The sequence below is a fragment of the Branchiostoma lanceolatum genome, chromosome 4 (genome assembly GCF_035083965.1).
Source record: "Branchiostoma lanceolatum isolate klBraLanc5 chromosome 4, klBraLanc5.hap2, whole genome shotgun sequence".
Classification (NCBI taxonomy): Eukaryota; Metazoa; Chordata; class Leptocardii; order Amphioxiformes; family Branchiostomatidae; genus Branchiostoma; species Branchiostoma lanceolatum.
In genome coordinates, this window is record NC_089725.1 from 20,429,374 (window position 1) to 20,449,478 (window position 20,105).

Below are 20,105 nucleotides of genomic sequence, written 5' to 3' on the forward strand. Positions count from 1 at the left end.
AAAAAACTGATCAAGCAGTAACACATCCTTTAATACAACCGCTCATAGAATCATTTCATAATCAATATCATATGAAAAATACAATAGTATCATTGTAGAAATGTGCTTCTAATGTGAGGACTCTGAGAATAAAGCATTCTTCTTTCTTTCATAAAACTGATGAACATGACTACATTGACTTGAAAAGATTACTGGTACCATACAAACACTCAGAAAACCATTTTGTAATCAATGTTACATGAAACATAAACTAGCATCCCATTGTTAAATATATTTGCTTCTTTTGTGAGGACTTAATAGAAGAAAGCATTATTACTTTCTTTCATAAAACTGTTGAACATGACTTAATAGACTTGAAAACATTACTAGTACAAATGTACTGTTTGAAAAAAGGTATGCAATGCAACATTGAAGTGGTCCTGTTCATATAAGCAACATGATTAACACTTAACTTAAACACAAACAAACAACAGTAAAGGGACAGGGACAAAGAGCACAACTTCAATAAGGTCAGTTATCAGTACTGCTCCTTTACTACTCTCATACTACTCTACTACAAAAACTTACAAAAACAGATTAAACATCTTTTTCTATATGTATGGACGATACACCTATCACTAGTAGGATTGAACCTAGATCTACTGCACTTTACAGTTCTCCTGGTTCTGTGCTTGACGGATTCGCTCCTGTCGCTGTGCCCTCTGCTCGGGTGTCTTGGGCCTGCTCAGTGACCGCTGCCCACGCAGCTGTCTCTTGGCAGCCCCGTCCACCATCTTCTTGGGACTGTTGGTAATCTGAGCCAGGGCAGCATCTCCACTGCCATCCTGCAGAAAAAAATGTGGCACAGGAGGTTATGGAAATCTGTATCATCAAATACAATGTACTGGTATATCATTACTAAATCTTCATCGTATACACAAAACTGCATGTAAGGTCAGGTGGGGTGACTTTAGCTAATTGATTTTCTATTGCTATAAAACCAATTCATTATGATTTCACTTCAATTTTTCCTTGATGCTTCTTGTTCAGCTCTTCCATTTACCAAGTTCCCCTTTAATGTGCGTTGTTATGCATCGACCTGGATCCCCACATATCTTCGATATATCTAATTTGCACTCCAGTAGATTACCTCCAAACAGAGTACATTTGTAACATGCAGCAGAATAAGGTACCTACCCCATGAACCTTTTCCTGAGAGGCCTGACTGCGGGTGACTCTGCGTGCACCTGTGCTGGTGACATCAGTGATAGGCTGACCAAGCAGGTCCCTGCTACGGGTTCTCCTCAGACTGCTGACTCCAAGAGCAGCAGCATCACCACCAGCACTAGATGTGCTGGAGCTTGTGGACATCTCCTGTCTACTCTCTGTGAACACAGGAAAAAACATAAGCACTGACAGACTGACATTAAAACAAACAAACTACAGCAATGGGAATGAGGAAAGACAGCTTTGCTGTAACTGACACACATAAAGCTGTCCATCCCACATGGGTGAAGCAATGCAAGACATGCAGGAAATCTGAAGTATTGAAATGGGTTGAAATGTCTTTCACACAAATACTATAGTCATGTAGATCTAAGAAAGTGTATCCCCGTACCTGTGTCAGTGCTGAGACTCTTTAGCATGTCCCTGCTTTTGCTGCGTGTGGGCAGCTGAGTACGGTTGGAGCTGGAGGTCTGTGTTAGGTCCATCCGCCGCACAATGTACGGACTCTTCTGGCCTGATGGAATATCACCGAATCCTGTGCATGAACACAAAGTATCAATATGATATAATAAATGGATTGCATGAAATGGCAGGAAAAGACTTTCTCTTTGAACAAATCTGATGTTCCTGATGAGACTTGCAAGGTTCACAGTATCAACTACAAAAATGTTTACATACCTTTGCTGACAACTTCTGGCAATCCTTCAAGTTCAAAATCTTCCTCTTCAACATGACTTTTGGAACGTTTGGCAGTGGACTCCAGCTTGGTCGGTGTTGCCAGGCGCTTTCCTGTGTCAGACTTCAATCTGCTGCAGGCTTCCTCTGCTTTAGACACTGTGTTGTCCTCATTGCCTTCTTCTTCTGGATGCAGTCTGGTACTGCGACGTCGTTTCATGGATAATGACTTTCGTCTGTCTGATTTCTTGGATTCATCTGTTTTCTTAGAGTCATTGGAGGGTGGTGGGGTGGAAGCTGTAGTAGTCGTCTTTGCCACTGCTGAACCAGAGTCTTTACCAGTTGGCATTATCTCTTTGTTATCTAGAGTACATGTGCTGCTGCTGCTGTTGGTAGTGTTTACTTTTGCCTGGGTGGTTCCAACAATGGTTGCAGCATTATCAGCTTTAGTGTTTCCCCCCTTTGCTTTCAAGGCCTTCAGTTGGTTACCGACCAGCACAAGACGGGATTTGAGAGTCTCGTTGGCAGCCTCTGTCTTCTTGAAGCGTTGGATCAGGCTGAAGTATTTCTCAAGGTTCTCATCTGCCTCCTTAGTCTTCTCCTCCAAGTCTTCTTTGGTCTTCTTCAAAGATTCCTCCAACTCTTTTGTCTTCTTAGGGTCATCTGTTTTATTTGTCTTCTTTCCCTTGGTCTGTAGGTAATACAGTGATGGAAATCAAGAATGTGAAAATTCTTTCAAATGCAACCAATCATGTTAGAATTCTTTGATGTTGAAATAGGAATTACAACAGTTACTGATTTTCTCTTTCAGATATTTTTGCTTGGCATTAACATTTGTAGTACACATACTCTTTGTTTACATGTTATCATTCTCAGCTTGATTTCTTACATTACATCCTTCAGATCAACATTAATTGTAGAATTTATGGACAGAAAAGCTCAAACACTAGATAAGGTAAATCATTACAAAAGGTAAATCATTATAAAAGGTCTTACAACAACAAAAAAACATCAGCAAATAACCAGGAATAGCTACCTCTTTAGTCAAGTTTTCATTGGCTGCCTCTAGCTCTGTGACATGGCACTGCAGCGACGACAGGTCCTTCTCCAACTGACGAGCATTTCTCAACGTCAGCTTCAGCTTACCCTGTGGACACGATAACACATAGATTTATTGCTGAATGTCAGGTGGTAAAGGCTGATAAAGCACAGAGGGGGACGTATTCACTATCATAACAATCTTAGTTTTGGGTAGTTTCGTTAACTGTATCTTGCTGTATAGCATTCATAAGAGCATAAACTACACATGTACAGCAGTTTAATCCAAAAAGCCCCATGTCCTTACCTGCAATGCCTCCTTGTCCTTCTGCAGCTTGTCTGCCGTCTCCTGCAGCGTCCTGACTGCCTCCTCCCCCTCCTGAACCTTCTGCTCCATGTCTGCCTGCAGAGTCTGCAGACTGGACCTCCGCTGCTCGCTCTCCGTGCGCTCCTCTGCCAGCTGGCCGCGCAGGTTGGCACAGACAGTCTCCAGTTTCTGCAGCTCCATAGCTGACTGGGCTGAGGATTCCTCTTCTTTAGCCTGAAGCTGATCCTTTAATGTCTCATATTCAGACTGGAGACTTTGGATTTCCTTATCCTGAAAATAAAAGGAATTGCAGAGATTACCATAATTGTTCATGTGTTCATTTACTGTATGCTGAGTTGTTACTCTTAGTTAGCATGTATGAATAATGTACAAGTTATCATTGGACCTACCACAAAAGGAAGCAATTTACTTACATATCTTTTATTCCAAAGCTCTACTTGCTGAAATTGCCATCTAAAGAAATGACAATTGAAAGCGTGAAGTCACATAAACTAGATAATAACAGGACTTCAGCTGACATGTATTTCTTGGACAGTTGCTATGTGAGAAGGACAATAAGAAAGATTTATGACCAGGAAGAAATGAAACACACCTTAAGAGCCAGATCAGCCTTCGTTTGGTCAACAGTTTGGTTCAGACTGGTTCTATCCTCCTCTAACTGGTCTATCTTCTCCTGAAGACCGCCCTTCTCAGACTGGCTGGCCTCTAAGTCAAGCTGAGGAGAGGACACAGTTTTGGTACATACTAGAACAGCATGTATTAGCAAAATGTGTACATCATAACAACTACCAACACTACATTGTTAGTCATATCTGGAAGGTGAAAATAATCCTACAAGTCTAAACAATATTGAAGCAGCTAGCAAGAATGTCCACATGGTGTACCTTGTAGCTCTCAGCTGTCTGCTGAGCCTCCTGTAACTGTCCCATGGTCGATGTCAGCTCCTGGCTGATCAGCTGGTGCTCCTCCTGTAGACTCTCCAGTCTGTCCGTCAGCTCTCTCTTCTCCTCCCTCACTCCATTCAGGATCTCAGTCACCTCCCCCAGCTCAGCGGTGGCGGACTGCAGCTCGACTCTGACAGTTTCATTCTCCACCTGCAGCTGACTGCACTGGTCCTTCAGGGTGCTGAGGTCATCAGTAGTATGGATCAAACTGGTCCTGTCCTCCTCCAACCGGTCTACCTGCTTCTGTAGGCTGACTTTTTCAGTCTGGTTGGCCTCCAGGTCAAGCTAACAGGGAGATACAGGTTCACATGTGAGTATAGGCTGATACCCCATCCATATATCTAAATAAATTGCATCTACATGTATGTGTACAGGAAAACTTTCAGTTTCACTGTGGACATGTTACACAGTGGACATGATGCACAGTTGATATGATATGCAGTGGACATGACACAAAGTGGACATGATATACAGCCAAAAATATCACCTTGTAGCTTTCTGCAGTCTGCTGCACCTCCTGTAACTGCCCCATGGTTGATGTTAGCTCCTGGCTGATCAGCTGGTGTTCCTGCTCGACTCTCTCCAGTTTATCCATCAGTTGTTTCTTCTCTTCCCTCACTCCATGCAGCTGTTCTGTTGCTTCCCCAAAGTCCATAGTGACTGCCTCTAGTTGGGCACTGACAGTTTCATTCTCTGTCTGGAGTTGACTGTACTGGTTCTTCAGTGTGCTGAACTCATCGGTAGTCTGCATCAAACTGGTTTTGTCTTCCTCCAACTGCTGCAGTTGTTGCTGCAAAGTTGCCTTCTCAGACTGGCTGGCCTCCAGGTCAAGCTGGTGATAAAAGATTGAAAAATTAACACATGTACAAAAATAACCAAGTTGGAACAATTCAATATACTTCATGTACGTGTACTGTCTATCAAAAGTCATTGCAAGACAAAACAGTTAGAAACACATCACAGTATGGCTCTTTATAAACATAAAAATCATGTGACAAGTCTATATTCAATTTCATTGTTAAACAGATTGCTTGAGGCCAATACCTTGTAGCTCTCGGCTGTCTGCTGAGCCTCCTGTAACTGTCCCATGGTGGATGTCAGCTCCTGGCTGATCAGCTGGTGCTCCTCCTGTAGACTCTCCAGTCTGTCTGTCAGCTCTCTCTTCTCCTCCCTCACTCCATTCAGGATCTCAGTCACCTCTCTCAGCTCAGCGGTGGCGGACTGCAGCTCGACTCGGACTGTTTCATTCTCAACCTGGAGCTGACTGCACTGGTCCTTCAATTCACCGAAAGAATCACTGCTTTGAAGCCTCTCTTGTAGAACTAATTCCTTCTCTTCTGTTAGATTTGCCAGTTGAACTTCCAGCTCTTCAATTTGTTTGTTCAAGTGCTCCTTCTCTGCTTTGAGCTGTGTGCTTTCACTTGTGGCTGACACCAGCTTGCATTCCAAGTCACTCCGGTTCTCCTCTAAGTCGTTAATTTTTGTGGTCAGTTCATCAATTTTCTCTGACAGTCTCTCTTTCTCCTCCTTCAGTGGTCTGATCTGAGCTGTGGTTTCGGCAATTGTCGTGCTGAGGCTTTCTTTCTCGCTCTCGAGGGAGTTGACTTGCTCCTTTAACAGCGAGTTGTGTCCCTGCAGTTCCTCATACTGCTGCAAGGCTGCCTTCTCCTCCTCCTGTAGTGCATCCACCTCACTGGAGGCTGTGTTGAGTTGGCGGTATAGAGATGAGTTCTCAGCAACTGCCTCTCTCAGGCTGTCTTTCAAATTGGACAGCTCCTCAGACATCATTTTGTTTTCCTCATCAAACTTTTCCAATTCCTTTTCAAGAGCTTCCTTTTGTTCTTGAAGAGAGGAAACATCTGTGTCAGTCTGTATCTTTGTTTGAGACTGTGAGCTCAGGGTCTGTGTCAGCTCCTCCTGAGTGCAGAGCAGCTTCTGAGAGAGGGTCTCTCGTGAACCTCGCACCGACTCCATGTCCTGAAGAAGGGTCTCTCTTTCCTCCTTAAGTGCCTCATTCTCAGTCAGGGCCTGCTGGGTTCTGGTCTCCAGTTCTACAGCCTGTGTCTTCAACTCTTCTCTTTCTTGCTGGAGTTCCTCAAGTTTGCTGTTCACGGCAGCCAGCTTGGCAGTTAGGCTTTTCACTTCTGATTCTTCTTCCCTGACCTTGGCCTCGTGTTCATGCCGCACGTGGACCATCTCCTTCTCTGCCGTTGCCATGGCGTCAGCCTGCTGCCGCAGCTCCTCCTGCAGGGAGGTGATGTGTTCCGCAGCGTGGGCCAGCTTCTTCTGCAGGTCTTCCATCTGTGCATGTGTGTGAGGGGGGGGGGGGGGGGGGACAGAAATCACACTCATTAAAACCCAGAGTAAGTCTCCAACATTGATGTCCTCATTCTAGTGGTGAAAAAGTAGAAAATTCCTACAGTCAACTGAATTCTATTGAATAAGATATGTCCAACTACACTGAAGCTTGGAAGGAAAAGGTTATTGAGCGTTAAATGCCGACATCCTAATCAGAAACAACTTAAACTGTTGAAACCATATCATCATAATTATTCCATTCACCAATTATCACACCCTACTATTATTTGTCCTTAAAAGTTAAAATGATTTACTCCACTTCAACATACCTGGTGCTGTAACCTTTTCACCTCTTCTTCCTGGTGTGTGCACTGATTTCGTGACTGCTGCAGTTCAGACTCCAACTCTGACAGTCGCTGGGTCTGCTCCAACATAGTCTTGTCTGATGAGCTGGTCTGAGGTACAAGACACAAAACACTTGTACTTTATATCAACTATTTGGTATTCTTTTTTTGGGTGAGTTTTATACAGTACTTAGTTTGGCCATTATATTCATGAGTAACCTGCATTTGATTGAGATGAATGACAACCATTGGTTTCCCAGCTGTTAGGGTTAATGAAAAAATGCTTAAACTCATAACTTTTTTGCATGTGGTTTCCTTTTTGGTAAAGCTACATGTGTAATACAACAAACATTTTTGAGCATACCTGTGTCCCGAGTTGTTCCTGAGCCACATGTAGGGCATCCCTCAGGCTGGCTGTTGTCTCCTGCTCCACCTGTAGGGCATGCTGATGCTCCTCCTCAATCTTCTCAAACCTGGACTGCAGCAGCTCCATCTCTGTCTGGTGACTGGACTGCAACTGTTCCAATTTGTCCTGGGTGTTCTTCAGCTTCACTTCCGTCTCAGACTGCAAGGAGGCGCTGCTGAGTTGGAGCTGCTGCACTTCCAGGGCACTCTGCTCTGCACTGGCTGTCTTCTCAGCCAGGAGGGTTTCTGTGTCATTCAACGTAGCTTCCACTTCTTGCATCTGCTTTTTCAAGTCATCTTCTGTTGCAGCTGCTAATCTTGCTGCTTCTGCAGCTGTTGTCTGAAGCCTGTCAATTTCAGCTTGCAGCTCAGCCATTAGATCATTTTTGTCTGCAAGTTGCTTTTCCTTCTGTGCCATCTCCTCCCTAATGTCTGCAATAGCTGACCTGTCCTGCTCCTGCACAGCTCTTTGCTGGGCCACAGAACTTTCCAGGAGTTTTTCAGTCTCCTGCTTTTCACTCTCTAGCCTGGCTACTTCAGCCTTCAGGGTATCACAAAGCTGCCTCTTCTCTGTAAGGTTCTGTGTAACTGTGGCCAGGGTTTGCTTGACACTTTCAATGTCAGCCTGTAGTTCTTGCTTTGCTGCAGAGTGCTTCTCTCGTGTTTCTGTCAACTCTGTATCCCGTGCCTGGATGTCCTCTTCAAGCATAGCTACCTCCATGACTTTCTTTCCAAGCTCTGATTGGAGACCATCTCGTTCTTCCTGCATCCTACTAAGCTCTCTGTTCTTCTCTTGAACTGACTGATGAAGACCTTTCTGGCTGGATGACATTTCCTCTTCTACTCCCTCCAACTCCGCCTTTAGATCTTCAATCTGCTTTCCTTGGCTTTTTGTGGCCTCTTCCAAGTCACAGATCAGGTTGTCTTTCTCCATCATTGCCTTCTTCATTCCCTCCATCTCTGCCTCCTGTGCCTGCACCTGTGATGTCAGGGACAAGTTTGTGTTTCCAGTTGTCTCCAGCTCACCCTGCAGTTGGGACAGCTCTCTCTGAGCTTCCTCCAAGCTCTTGGTAGTGTCATCTATATCATCCTGCAGGATCTGAAGCTGTGCCTGTGTTTCCTGAAGCTGTTTGCTCAGGTTTTCCCGCTCAAACTCAGAATCCTTCCTTACTTTGTCTTGACTTTCCTCCATCTGTGCCAGTTGTGCAGACTTCTGCTCTAGGGCTTCTTTTGTGGCCTTCAGCTCACTCAGTAAACCCTCCTTCTCACTCTTCAAGGTTGTGATTGTGGAGTCAGAGTTTCTTTGATTGTCTTCCAGGGCCTTGGACAGTTGTGACAGCATACTGCTTATGTCCTTCACATCGGCTTCAGTTTTTTCTAGCTTAATGTTTGTCTCTTCGAGCTGTTCTTGTAGCTGTAGTTTTTCAGCCTGGATGGTAGTAACGGTGTCGTTCAACTTGCCCACAGTCTCATCCGTTTCTGTTTGAGTCAAATCCAGCTTCTTGCTTAACTCTGACACATTGATCTCCAGCTGACTTTTCTGTTCTAGGACACTTGCATTTTCAGCCTTTACTGTCCCAAGCTCCTGCTGTAGTGTGTCACATCGAGAGGATAGTTCCTGACAATGCTGTTCCAACTGAGCCTTCGCTGTTGCTTGCTGTTCAAACTGCTGTGTCATGCCATCAAGGTCACTTTGCTGGTTGTCAAGGTCAAACTGTGCTTTATTGAGTTCAGCTTGGAGTGAGTCTCTCTCCTCTTCAACTTTAGTGAGTGATGCTTTAAGATCCTCAATCTTCCCAGCTGACTTGGTCTCTGTTTCTTTGGTGCTATGGAGAAGGGCAGCCATCTGTCCCTCAAGGGACTGCAGCTTATTTTCTCTCTCCTCTGCTGAGGCCTCCAGCTTGCTCAGATCATCAGCAAGTCTGTTGCACTCTCCTGTCTTGTCATCTACCAGAAGCTGTAGCTGTTCTACCTGTGTTTCCAGAGATTTGACCATGGCCTCCTTGTCCTCCATGTCCATCTGTGTGAGCTGTAGCTGTGAGTGAAGACTGCCCAACTCCCGACTCTGCTCCTCCTGTTTCTGCAGCAGCTCGTCTCTCAGACTCTGGGTCAAGGTCTGGAGAGACTCTGTTTGATCATGTAGCTCTGCTATTGTCACATCTTTTCCTTCTGCTTCCTTCCCTAGCTCTGACAGCCTGCTCTGCAGATTTTCACTTAGCTGTTGACTTTCTGAAAGCTTGTCTGAAGCCGCCTCCAAATCAGCTCTCAGCTGCTGTAAAGCCTCACCTTGTTGGTTTAGTTGGGAGGTCAGAGATTCCACCAGTTCTCCACCTGACTGCAGTTCCAGTTTAGAAGATGCCAGCTCATCTGCCGTCTTCTGGGCTTCAGCTTTAAGGGTTTCCAGCTCCTCTTCCTTGGAGTGGAGTTGGGACTTGTTGTTCTGCATAGCCACGTTTGCCTGCTCTAACTGATCGTTTGCAGCTCTCAGTTTCTCTTCTTTGCATTCAACTTCCTGTTGCAGGGAGTCAACATTCTTCTGTGCTGTGTGTAGTTCTGTTTTCAAAACTTCCAACTCCTCTTGCCTGGCTTGCATTTCAGACTTGCTATTCTCCATGGAGAGGGTGGCACATTCCAGCTGTTCCTCTGTAGCTCTCAGTTTCTCATCCTTATCTCGAAGATCCTGCTTTAAGGTGTCAACCTCCTTCTGGGCAGTCTCCAGTTCTGCCTGCAACTGTGTAATGTTGGCATCCTTCTCCACCACATGGCCCTGGGCAGTTGCCATGGCATCCTGAGCCTTCTCCATCTGTGTCTGCAGTTCCTCCTGCTGCTCTCTCTGGTCGTCCACATCCATCTGCAGGACCTCCATCTTCCCCTGTAGCATCTGTTTCTCATCTAGAGCATCCTGCAGCTCAGACTTCAAGGATACCAGCTGATGCTCCTTGGCCTCAACGGCTGCCTTCTGGGTCTCACACTCCTGTGACAAGCTACTGGCCTCTTGCTGCAGCTCGGTAACCTTTTGCTGCAGTTCCTCTGCCATCCTAGCTGCAGTGGACTCTGTGTCTTGCAGCTGAGCTCTTGCAGCCTCTAACTGCAGGTCCTTGGATTTCACTGCCTCCTCCTGACTTTCCAATTGACCCCTCAGCTTGGCTGTCTCATTTTCAAGTTGATTGACTTGGTTTTGTAGCTCTTTAGTCATTCTGTCAGCTGATGCTTCATTGTCCTGTAGCTTCTTCTCAATTTCTGTCAGCTGTGCCTGTGCAGACGTGTGCAGCTGGGTAACCTGCAGGTGCTTCTCATCCAGTTGGTCCAGCTGTTGCTGCAGCTGCTTGCTGTTTGCCTTCTCCTGATCTAGCTGAGAGGACACTTCTTGTAACTCTTTGCTGATACTGCTGTGCTCTTCCTTGACTGCTTGGATCTGAAGGTCTTTATTTTCCAAGACTTCACGTTGGCCGTCTAGTTTAACAGTCAGCTCTGACAACTCCTTATTCAGCTGTGCCACCTGTTCCTCTAAACCTTTTGTGACCTTGTCGGCTTCAGCCTCCATTTCCTGCAGTCTGATCTCAGCTTTCTGTAGCTCCTCCTGTTTAGCACTATACTGCAGAGTCAGCTGTCTTTGCTGTGCCGTAAGGTCATCATGCTGTCCCCAAAGCTGTGCAAGGCTGTCCTGCTTCTCCTCCAACTGCTGCATCACTGATGCAACCTGCTGGGTGGAGCTGCTGAGCTCCTCTTTCACCTTCTGGAGCTGTGCATCTCGTTCTGTCAGAAGCTGCTTGCTGTGCCCAAGTTTGGCCTCCAGGTTAGCCTGGGTCTCCTTAAGCTCTGTTGTGATACTTGTAAGAGCCTCTTCTTTGTCCTGCAAAGTCTGCTTGAGAGTGTTCATTTCCTTCTGGAACTCCCTAAACAAACAAAAAAGAAAACAAACAAATTTCACACTTTAGCTTATAACAGTTCTTCAAAACTAAATTGATACAGATAACATAATTTTCTGAAGAATAGTGCTGCTATTCTTACTCGAGTTTCTCCTGCCCAGTCTTGAGGTCAGTCTCTGCTGACTCTGACCGGTGGCGGTACTTCGACGTCTCCTCCTCAGACTTCTGTAGTGTGTCCAGCAGGTCACTGGCCTCCTTAGCCTTGTTGTCAGCCAGCTCACAGGCCTTCTTGTAGTCAGCCTGGTGGACAGCAAAAAGGACACAATCATATTTCAATCTTATACACAATGGCTGCAGGTAACTTTGATAAATCTCAATAACAGCAACTAACTCAATGAGTTCTATGTATTGTATGTACAGCTGCAACACTATGTTGATAGAGGCTTTTGTAGAAACATGCATTACCTGTAATGTAGTGTTTTCCTTCTTCAGTCCGTCAGTTGTGGCCCTGAGCTGTGCAGTCTGCAGCTCCACAGAGTTGTAGGCTTTCTTCACCTCCTCCTCCAGCTCTGCTACCCTGGCTTCGACAACACCCTTCTCCTGACGGACAGTGTCCATCTCAGACTGCAGCTGGCTGGTCTCATCCTGAGGACAAGAACAGGGGCAGAAAGGTTACCATAAGTCAAAATTTCAGTTAAGTAAAAAAAATAGTGTTTGAAAACAATCTCAGGTGAAAAACAAACCTAGGCCCTAAATCTAACATGGCCACAAGATTTTCACAGTAGTAGTATCCAGTATTTGATTATACTTCTGCGGGGTTCCCTGACACAGGGGTAAGCAGCAGTTGGCTAGTCTTCACACCACGCTTCCAAGTGGCTCTATCCAGCGGGTCCACGCTGGTGAGCAGAGTTGGAAGAAGCAAATCATACCTGAGCCTGCTTGAGTTTGTTGTCCATATCAGTTAGTCTCTCCTCTGCCTTCTGCAGGTCCTGTAGCCTATCCTCCAAGCTTTTCTGCAGGCCAGACATCTCCTCAGCCTTCTTGGCCAGCTCTTGCTCTTGTGTTTTCCGTGCCTGGAATGAAAAAAAATATATATATATTGTCCTAACAATGATATCTCTCTCATTACTCCCCCAACAAGACAGGGGTTCATCCCCAGACTTAAGCCTAATGTAATGATAAAGAATAGAAACCTATACTCCAGTCAAGTCTACATTGTCCTACCTCCAGTGCCCTGGCCTCGGCCTCCCTGCCACGTGCCTCCAGCATCGCAATGCTGTTCTGCAGCTCCTTCTTGTCCTTCTCCAGCTGTGAGGTTTTCTGTTCAGTCTCCTGCTGCTGTTCCCTCACCTGGTCCTTCAGCTGACGGGTCTCATCCTGCAAATCGTTCCTGGTATTCTGGGAGAGAAAGGGAGAAAAAACGTTTTAGAGGACCACTGCTTTGTAATTCTGAATCTGCATGCATTTTCCTTATTCAAACTGATGATCTATTGACAGGTCTTCCTTTAAAACCCAGTAACTGACTTCTAGATTATCCTGTAGACTACTGGCAGCTACCATGTATATCAAAGAAAAAAGGATCACTTAGGACAAGTGTACAACTACTACTATAATGTTGGGTGCCGTTAGTGTGAGATGTTACTACCCACCTGTAGGTTCTTGTGGTCTGTCTTGAGCTGCTGGTGTTCCCTCTGCAGGGCTGACAACTCCGCAGTGCTCTCCTTACTCTTCTTGAGCTGCTCCTGCAGGTTGGCCAGGTCACAGTCCTTCTTCTCCAGCTGGGAGCTGAGTTTGTCTCGCTCTGTGGTCAGGGTCTGGAGCTGTTTCCTAGCCTCGGCAGTCAGGTTCTCCTGGTGAGTGGCCTTGTTCTCTGTGTTCTGAGAAGTTTGAACACATTCAATGATGAAACATCCCTTTGGCTCTCACTTTCTATGAACTTTCCAAGTATACAAGCAGGCAAACAAGACATTTCTCTTTGGAGAGTGCCACAACAGGTTTGTCATTTTCTTTAACTTTAAGACTGGCCCAAATGTAAAATTTCACAACATTTGTGGGCCTACTAGTTTGCAAACTCAAGTTATCACATGCATTTCATTTTGAAAGGACAATTTTTCAATGTGTATTTATGTATTCGATATAAAAGAACAAATTGACACTAACTGTTGTACAAACTTTACATATTAGGTCTGTTGTTGTTTTTAAAAAAAAGACAGCAGACTAACCAGTAGTTTCTGCTTGAGTTCCTGGAGGTGTTTCTCCTGCTTTGCACTCTCGTCTGCCTTGTTGGCGAGTGAGTCTCGCTCCCTGGTCAGCTCCTGAAGCTGTTTCTTTGTCTCTGTCACAGAAGCCTCCTTGGACTTCATGTTCTGCTCAGCACACTGTAAAAAATTCAACAGAAACAAGATTTTAAAAGTTGAGATAACAGAATTGCACTATGTTGTAATTATGTGGTGGAATCTAATGGACTTTTACACAGCTTAGGTTGTGAAAGGAGCTGCCCAAACCTTGCTACATGGAACAAAAAAACTGTATGCATGTCCCTTTCCAGGCACTGGATATATCTTCTTTGAGAAGAACAAATGGTTTGTACATCCAAGATGCTCTTTGGATGTGCCGTGAGCAAGAATAGTATACAAGACCCAGTTTTCTGTTAGATACTGACTAAAAACATTATTGTGATCAACTCCACAGAAGACAAACCTGTAGTTTCTGCTGCAGCTCCAGAAGTTGTTTCTCCAGTTTGCCCTTCTCCCTGTCTGTGCCCTCAGCCTCTGCCTGCACCTTGTTCCTTTCATTCTGGGCCTGTTGGATCTCCTGCTGCAGTTTGTTCCTGGTCTCCTGATGCTGTTTGTCCATAGAGGCAAGCATCTGAGCCTGCTGTGCTATCTGGAAAATAGCATTGAAATGTGAATATATTAAAAGTTTTGTCTTCAATCCTCCAGACTGTTAATAGAACAGGGGTTCATCTGAATCAAGAAAGATGGGCGCTGCACCCCCTTGTTTCTGCCCAGTGCCCCCTTGTTGAATTCAGATTTTAGCTTAATATCCAGCATACAGCCTTCCCTCAGCGATCGATTCTTCCATAAATACATAGAATTCAGTTTTCCAGAGCCCCCGATCCTGCATAATTCCTATCGGAAAACCCACCTCAGCGTTGAGCTCCCGTTCCCTTTCTTTGAGCCGCTGCTCGTGCGACTGGCGAGCAGACTCGGCATTGTGACGCTGACACTCCAGCTCCTGGCCTAGAGACTTCAACTTCTTCTCAAGCTCAGCAATCTGAGGAGTTCAACAAGCTTTGTTAGCATATCTTACAGATGATAATTCTAGACGTATAGGACATGTTCTGAATATTCAGTAAGTACATTTGTAAACCCTTATAATCCATAATAGTGTGGCAATCATGACAGTACAGCTAACACAATGGCTGCATAGAAACAAATACAAATATATTGAGAGGAAAGTCTGGAAGTTCTTGAAATTTCCAAACTGTGGCTCAAGTAGATTTTTTCTCCAGCAATGAAAATACATTCAGCATTACAGATACATGTTTACCTTCGCTTGGCTCTGCTCTAGCTGGTTCTTAGTCTTGCTGGCCTCATCCTGCATCTTGGAGACAGTTTTGTCCCTGTCCTGCAGGGTAGACGTCAGCTTCCGCACCTGCTCCTGAGCCTCGCTCACCAGCGCCACCTGGCGCTGCAGTTCTGTCTCCTTCCCCTGCAGCTGCAGCTGTAACTGGGACAGCTGACTCTTTAGGTCTGAAGATGGAGAGACCACAACATGAATAAATAAATGAAGATATGTACATGCACTTGCTGGCGACAGAGCATGGGAATGTCTATGCTCTTAGCACTCTACACATGCACCAAGAAGACTATCTTTTATACTGGTAATATACACTTGCTACTGAATACATGTAGTGTCATTTTTCTATCAATAGAATAAGAAACCACTGACCATTGTACATCTTATATATTTCATAACACAAAGAAGTTCAAAGAGAAAGAAATTACAGATCACTTAACAGTTTATGTATGTGCCAAACTTTTCTTGAGAGTTATGTACAGTATGGCATTTGCCTTTCCTGGAAGTAAGTCTTCATCCTGGTATAAAGTATCTTGAATTTTAATCGGGCAGAAATGATTTGTTTATTTTTCTTCTGTTGAGGTCATTGTACTCTCATCTCCCAAATAAACGTACCGGTACGTTTATTTTTTTCAGCCTCAAAATCCACCCAGTACGTTCTTATTTGGGACGGTACGTTTATTATTTTTTTGAAAATTTGAGTTTTGCTAACCTGGGATCCCCTTAAAATTCAAAGTTTGGGTTTTCCTGCCAATATTTCCCCGGCATTTTTGCTCATAATTCATTATTTTCCGGCTAAGCGGCGTTGATTTCCCCGCCGCTATGACCGGGCCTTTGTGAAATCCTGGCGGAACTCGTAACGTATCGGTCGATCTCTATAACACTTCAAAGTCAACGTTGTTATTGGGCGAAAATAAGACGCCACACTGACGTTTTGAAATGCAATTCTTTTTATAAGAACAACTTTAGCAGTCTCATTACATCGTAAACCAAAGCATGCTGACCAAAAACCAATATATGTCAGCGGCGCAAAGTGTTTCAAGTAACGTTACGCATGTAATACATTACTCTACTCACGTGAGATACAGTCTTTCCCAAAATGAAAATATAAAAATAACACCACAAAAAACTGTGTCTTAGCATCAAAAAACTTTATAATTACTTTGAAAGTATATCAAAACATTTCAATCCTACCGCAAACATGAAAATTTAGCCGCAAACATGAAAATTTAGCCCTTCGAAAAGCGCCACAGTAACGCACCCGGTAGTAACAGTCGGTGGGAATGTTTTGTTTTGGAAGATCTCACTTCCAAGAAGGGGAAACAACTCTTTTTGATCTAGAAATAAAACTCCTTTGCCTTTGTCAAAAATGTGTTTTTGCAGTTTAACAAATATACTTTTAATACCTCAGTCTATATTAAAAAAAATTAATTGCAATATAGTCACCATTATTATCACTGAAAAATGCTTGAAAAAAGATCACTCCCCTACAGAAAGAATGCCGGAGGTTTCTAAGAACATGAGTGTACGTTCTGTTAGCCCCGCCCCTTTCTGTCTGTGGCGCCGCCACTGTCTATAGCTCACCCTTTCATGTAACATGAGAACCCTGTAGTTTGTGGCAACATTGTAACAAGCCTTCAGGGGGTTTCTCACAAATTTGTTGACAATTTAGTTTCTCAAAATGATACATACAAGGGTAATTTTTAGATTTTAGATTATTTGTATTGCAACAACAAAAGCCAAGAACATTATATAATATTGTCCATGATATTATATGATATTAAATGTCCTTGACACAACACAATGATTTGTGGCATGTAATGTTTACAAATCTATGTTTCTATATGGAAGGCATAGAAGATAAATGGCAAGTTGGGAAAGACAAAAAGTTACATCATATACATGTGATTGTCATAGTCTTCCTTTTTTCTATCATGACTTTTACAAAATATAAGTAATACCTGTGATGACCATATATTCAGGATATTGTAATTTTCTGTTCATCTTCTATATGTTGATACATTTGTATAGAAAAAGAGTAGACTTTCAAAGTGTTGCCTTATCCAAGTGAACTGAGAAGTTGGCGACTACTTTTCATGTTTTGATTATTTGTCAGTATATACAACAATTTACTTGCTTCAAGTTCCAAGCAGAAAATGCATGTATCAATGATCATGTACATTTTAACTTGTTGAATTGGAAGCAGCGTTGGCCCCCGGTTAGGGGTCATAGCGGGGAACCTATGCCCAATTCAAGTTTTCAACATTGCTACTACAGTATATCTTTTTGAGGTGGCGAGGAATATTATAATTTGAAAAAGATGTGTACAGTTATTCTGTTCAATAGTTATACACTTAATTGGTATGGTCCTCAGACAGGCATAAATAGTCAATAAATGAATAAAGAGAACCTGCTAATCATCTTGTATGATATAAGGACCCTCAGACAGAAGTAGCATGGACACAGTTTATCTGTAAATTTGGTCAATTTCCGGGGGGTATGTTTACTCCGGGGGGTACGTTTATTAGATTTTGAAGATTTGTCCAGGGGGTATGTTTATTCCGGGGGGTATGTTTATTTGGGAGATGAGAGTACGTACCTTCTGTCTGTTTCTTGGATTCCTGCAGCAGACCCTGAAGTCTGATCAGCTCAGTGTTGTCCACCTGTGCAGCAGGTGGGGGAGGGGGAGTACCGAAGGGATCTCGCAGCTGTTTACTCTGAGACCTGGTATGAGGGGTGCTGACTGGAGCAGCTGGTGAGCCGAGGGACACCAGGTCAAAGGAAACGGCCACATTTGACTTTGCTGGGGTGGCAGGAGAGGATGCAGCCTGTTTCTCATTCAGCTGGAAACAAAGCAAAACTCGGTATTAGTACAAACTTCCTACAAGCACTTGAAGCAGTAGTGCACATTCCAAATCAAGTCAAGTTTCCTTTCAATCACTTTTATTGAGGGAAAAGGGACAAAACTTTCTATTACCTTTTGTTTGAGGTGCTTCAGTTCAGTGTTAACCCTGTTGAATTCAGCTGCATCCCTGTCTCGCTGACTCTCAAGGTCAGTTATCTTCTTCTTCAGGTGAGAGCTCTCATCATCACTGCTACTCCCACTCCCATCTGTGATGAGTCAAGATATTTACAAATCAAGTTTAACAATAACATTTGTATATCTCTAAAGCTTTGCAAGTCTCATTTCTGCACACTCCTAACATGCAATGCATCTTTTAAAATAAGATGGCATTGTACATACAACCAAGCATCCAAACATGTTTTTCAATGATCCAGATATTAGAGTAACAGAGTTCCTTTCAACTTACGCCTCCTACTCCCTGTGTATTCCTGACTCCTCCCTCGCTCCAGATCAAACTGAAGCTTTTTAATCTCCTGCTGCAGGTTCTTGATTTTCTCTGTCTTCCCTTCTAACTCCTGACGCTGGTGGTTGGATGCCTCCTGTAAGGAGAAAACAAGGTGTATTCAGCATGGTGTAGCTATGTGAGTAGTACTACATGTATGTTTCTTTTAAACTCTGCATCACTTTAGGTGAAACTTAACTGCTCCGCTACACAACACTATATTCTAAATTTTTAGGGAGAACCCAGCCCATTGCCCAACATAGCAATTTAGACTAAATTTTGTTGATCAGCTAGTTAAAGTCAAACACCCATATTGACATTCATTTCAAATCGGGGTATAGAGAAAGCAGACTAAGAGCCACACCTGCAGGTGTGAGTTTTCAGCTTGTAGTTTTTCAGTGCGGTGCTGAGCCCTGCCGAGTTCCTGTTCCGTGCGCTCCAGGTCCCCCTTCAGCTGGTGGTTCTTGCTGGTCTCTGTGTCCAGGGAAGCCTTGGCATGAGACAACTGGCCTTCCATACAGGACACCAGGGATTCTTTTGTCTGCAGATCATGTTGGATCTTCTCTCGCTTCCTCTGCAGGTCCTCACAGGACTCCACAAGGGTCTGGTTCTCTCGTTTCATAATGGTAACCTGGGAGGGATGAATGACAATGATCTTTATTTCATATTCATGCCCAACATGGCCTACATACATTGAGTTAGACAACTTAAGTCACTAATAATCTACTCTTATTCCCTATTCTTAAAACATGTGCAGACAAATTTACAGTTTATCTATTACATTGTAGTTTTTAGATTACATAATATATGTGGACATTTTGCCATGTTTGTTAAAGTAAGTACATACAAGTAATAAAAGTATCAGAATGGGTGGTACTGAACCACAAGTTGGCATTACAGGTATTTGATATATGAAGAAAAGTGATCAGTACCGAGACAAGTTTGATCTGTTAACTTAGTAATGTAAAAGACAAGAAATGTAAACCAAAGTACAATCTTACCTTTACACAGTACTAAAGGTTACAAAACTATCAGCAAAGATGTCCAGTTCTCTGTAACAAAGAAAGCAACTATTTTTACCTTACTCTTCTCTTCATCAAAGTTGCGTTTTGTCTTCTGCAGTGTCTGCTCCAGACTGTCCATCTGGAACTGGCGCTGTTTCTGCTCCTTCTTCAGTTTCTCCAGGTTTGTCTCTATCTCAGTGACTTTCTGGAGAGCCCGGGTGGGCAATCCATCCTTCCACTCTTGAGCTGCCCAGCTCATGGCTGCACCTGAAAATCACAAACAAATCATGACAATATTCCCATACATCATTTATCAAGGATCATTTTTCTCAAGCCCATATTTAGCCATGATGTGTTGATAACTGTTGATAGGAAAGAAAATTTCAGGGTACTGGGACAACAGCAGCAGTGCAGTACTATATTTCATTGCAGATCATATTATTGTAGTTCACGTTGAACAGGTTTGAACTGAACCTTATTGGCTTCAGTAATTCAATTTCGGCGTGGAAGTACTTTTTGCCATATAATTCAAACCTCCTAGAGTCCTAGCCATAAACCAAGGACATTTGCGTACTACGGGTTAGTGTACCTGGATTAGCTACTTTATATCTTTGGGCATTATCGCTCATGAAATGATGTATCTATAGTAGACTAATAAACTTGAATGCTAACTTACTACAAATAGCTAGATCTAGAAGTTTGGCTATCAATCAGTATCGTGTCCAGTTGATAGACTCGTAGTCAGAGATTTTTGGTGGGAAACGCAGACGTTCAGGTTATCGTTTTGCCGACAGAAGAAGCTACCAAAAAAGGCGTTTCAAAAGTCCTTACCTTCAGTCTGCCTATCAGAGGAGTACCTTAGTCACAGAGGCTTTTGTTTTACTTTAAACGACTGAATTCAAACTAAAATGCCCGTAGTTTGTTGTCATTGTTAAAGACGACAAACTGATGCCGTTTTTCACGGCTTCAAAACCTGACACACTAATCCTGCACGCTCATTGGTCAGCGATCCCAGAGCATGACGGGATGGGGTCACAACTTGAATGGCGTGTGTGACCCCAGAGC

The 20,105-nt window shown here is 43.8% G+C and overlaps 1 protein-coding gene across 1 annotated transcript; it reads right to left on the reverse strand.

The window, feature by feature from the left end:
- Positions 1-403: 403 nt before the first annotated feature.
- Positions 404-20,028, reverse strand: LOC136431969 (centromere protein F-like). Its single transcript, XM_066422978.1, has 27 exons — positions 19,872-20,028; positions 19,117-19,307; positions 18,401-18,667; positions 18,001-18,133; positions 17,667-17,800; positions 17,289-17,532; positions 14,660-14,862; positions 14,255-14,383; positions 13,808-13,993; positions 13,330-13,485; positions 12,757-12,984; positions 12,332-12,505; positions 12,037-12,180; positions 11,573-11,752; positions 11,250-11,407; positions 7,198-11,134; positions 6,819-6,944; positions 5,236-6,492; positions 4,679-5,023; positions 4,132-4,476; positions 3,840-3,962; positions 3,227-3,517; positions 2,918-3,028; positions 1,885-2,572; positions 1,598-1,741; positions 1,177-1,364; positions 404-824 (listed from the first exon to the last, which is right to left on the reverse strand). Exons 2-27 carry the CDS (start codon positions 19,297-19,299, stop codon positions 639-641), a joined length of 10,260 nt encoding a protein of 3,419 aa, XP_066279075.1. The 5' UTR covers positions 19,300-19,307; positions 19,872-20,028; the 3' UTR covers positions 404-638.
- Between the last annotated feature and the right edge of the window lie 77 nt (positions 20,029-20,105).

Excerpts from the sequence above, each read along its gene's own strand:
- LOC136431969 (XM_066422978.1), bottom strand. The coding sequence starts at position 19,299 with ATGAGCTGGGCAGCTCAAGAGTGGAAGGATGGATTGCCCACCCGGGCT. Across the intron at positions 11,753-12,036 it reads ACAAACTCAAGCAGGCTCAG|GATGAGACCAGCCAGCTGCA; the intron begins GTATGATTTGCT and ends TCTTGTCCTCAG. Across the intron at positions 2,573-2,917 it reads ATGAAAACTTGACTAAAGAG|ACCAAGGGAAAGAAGACAAA; the intron begins GTAGCTATTCCT and ends TATTACCTACAG.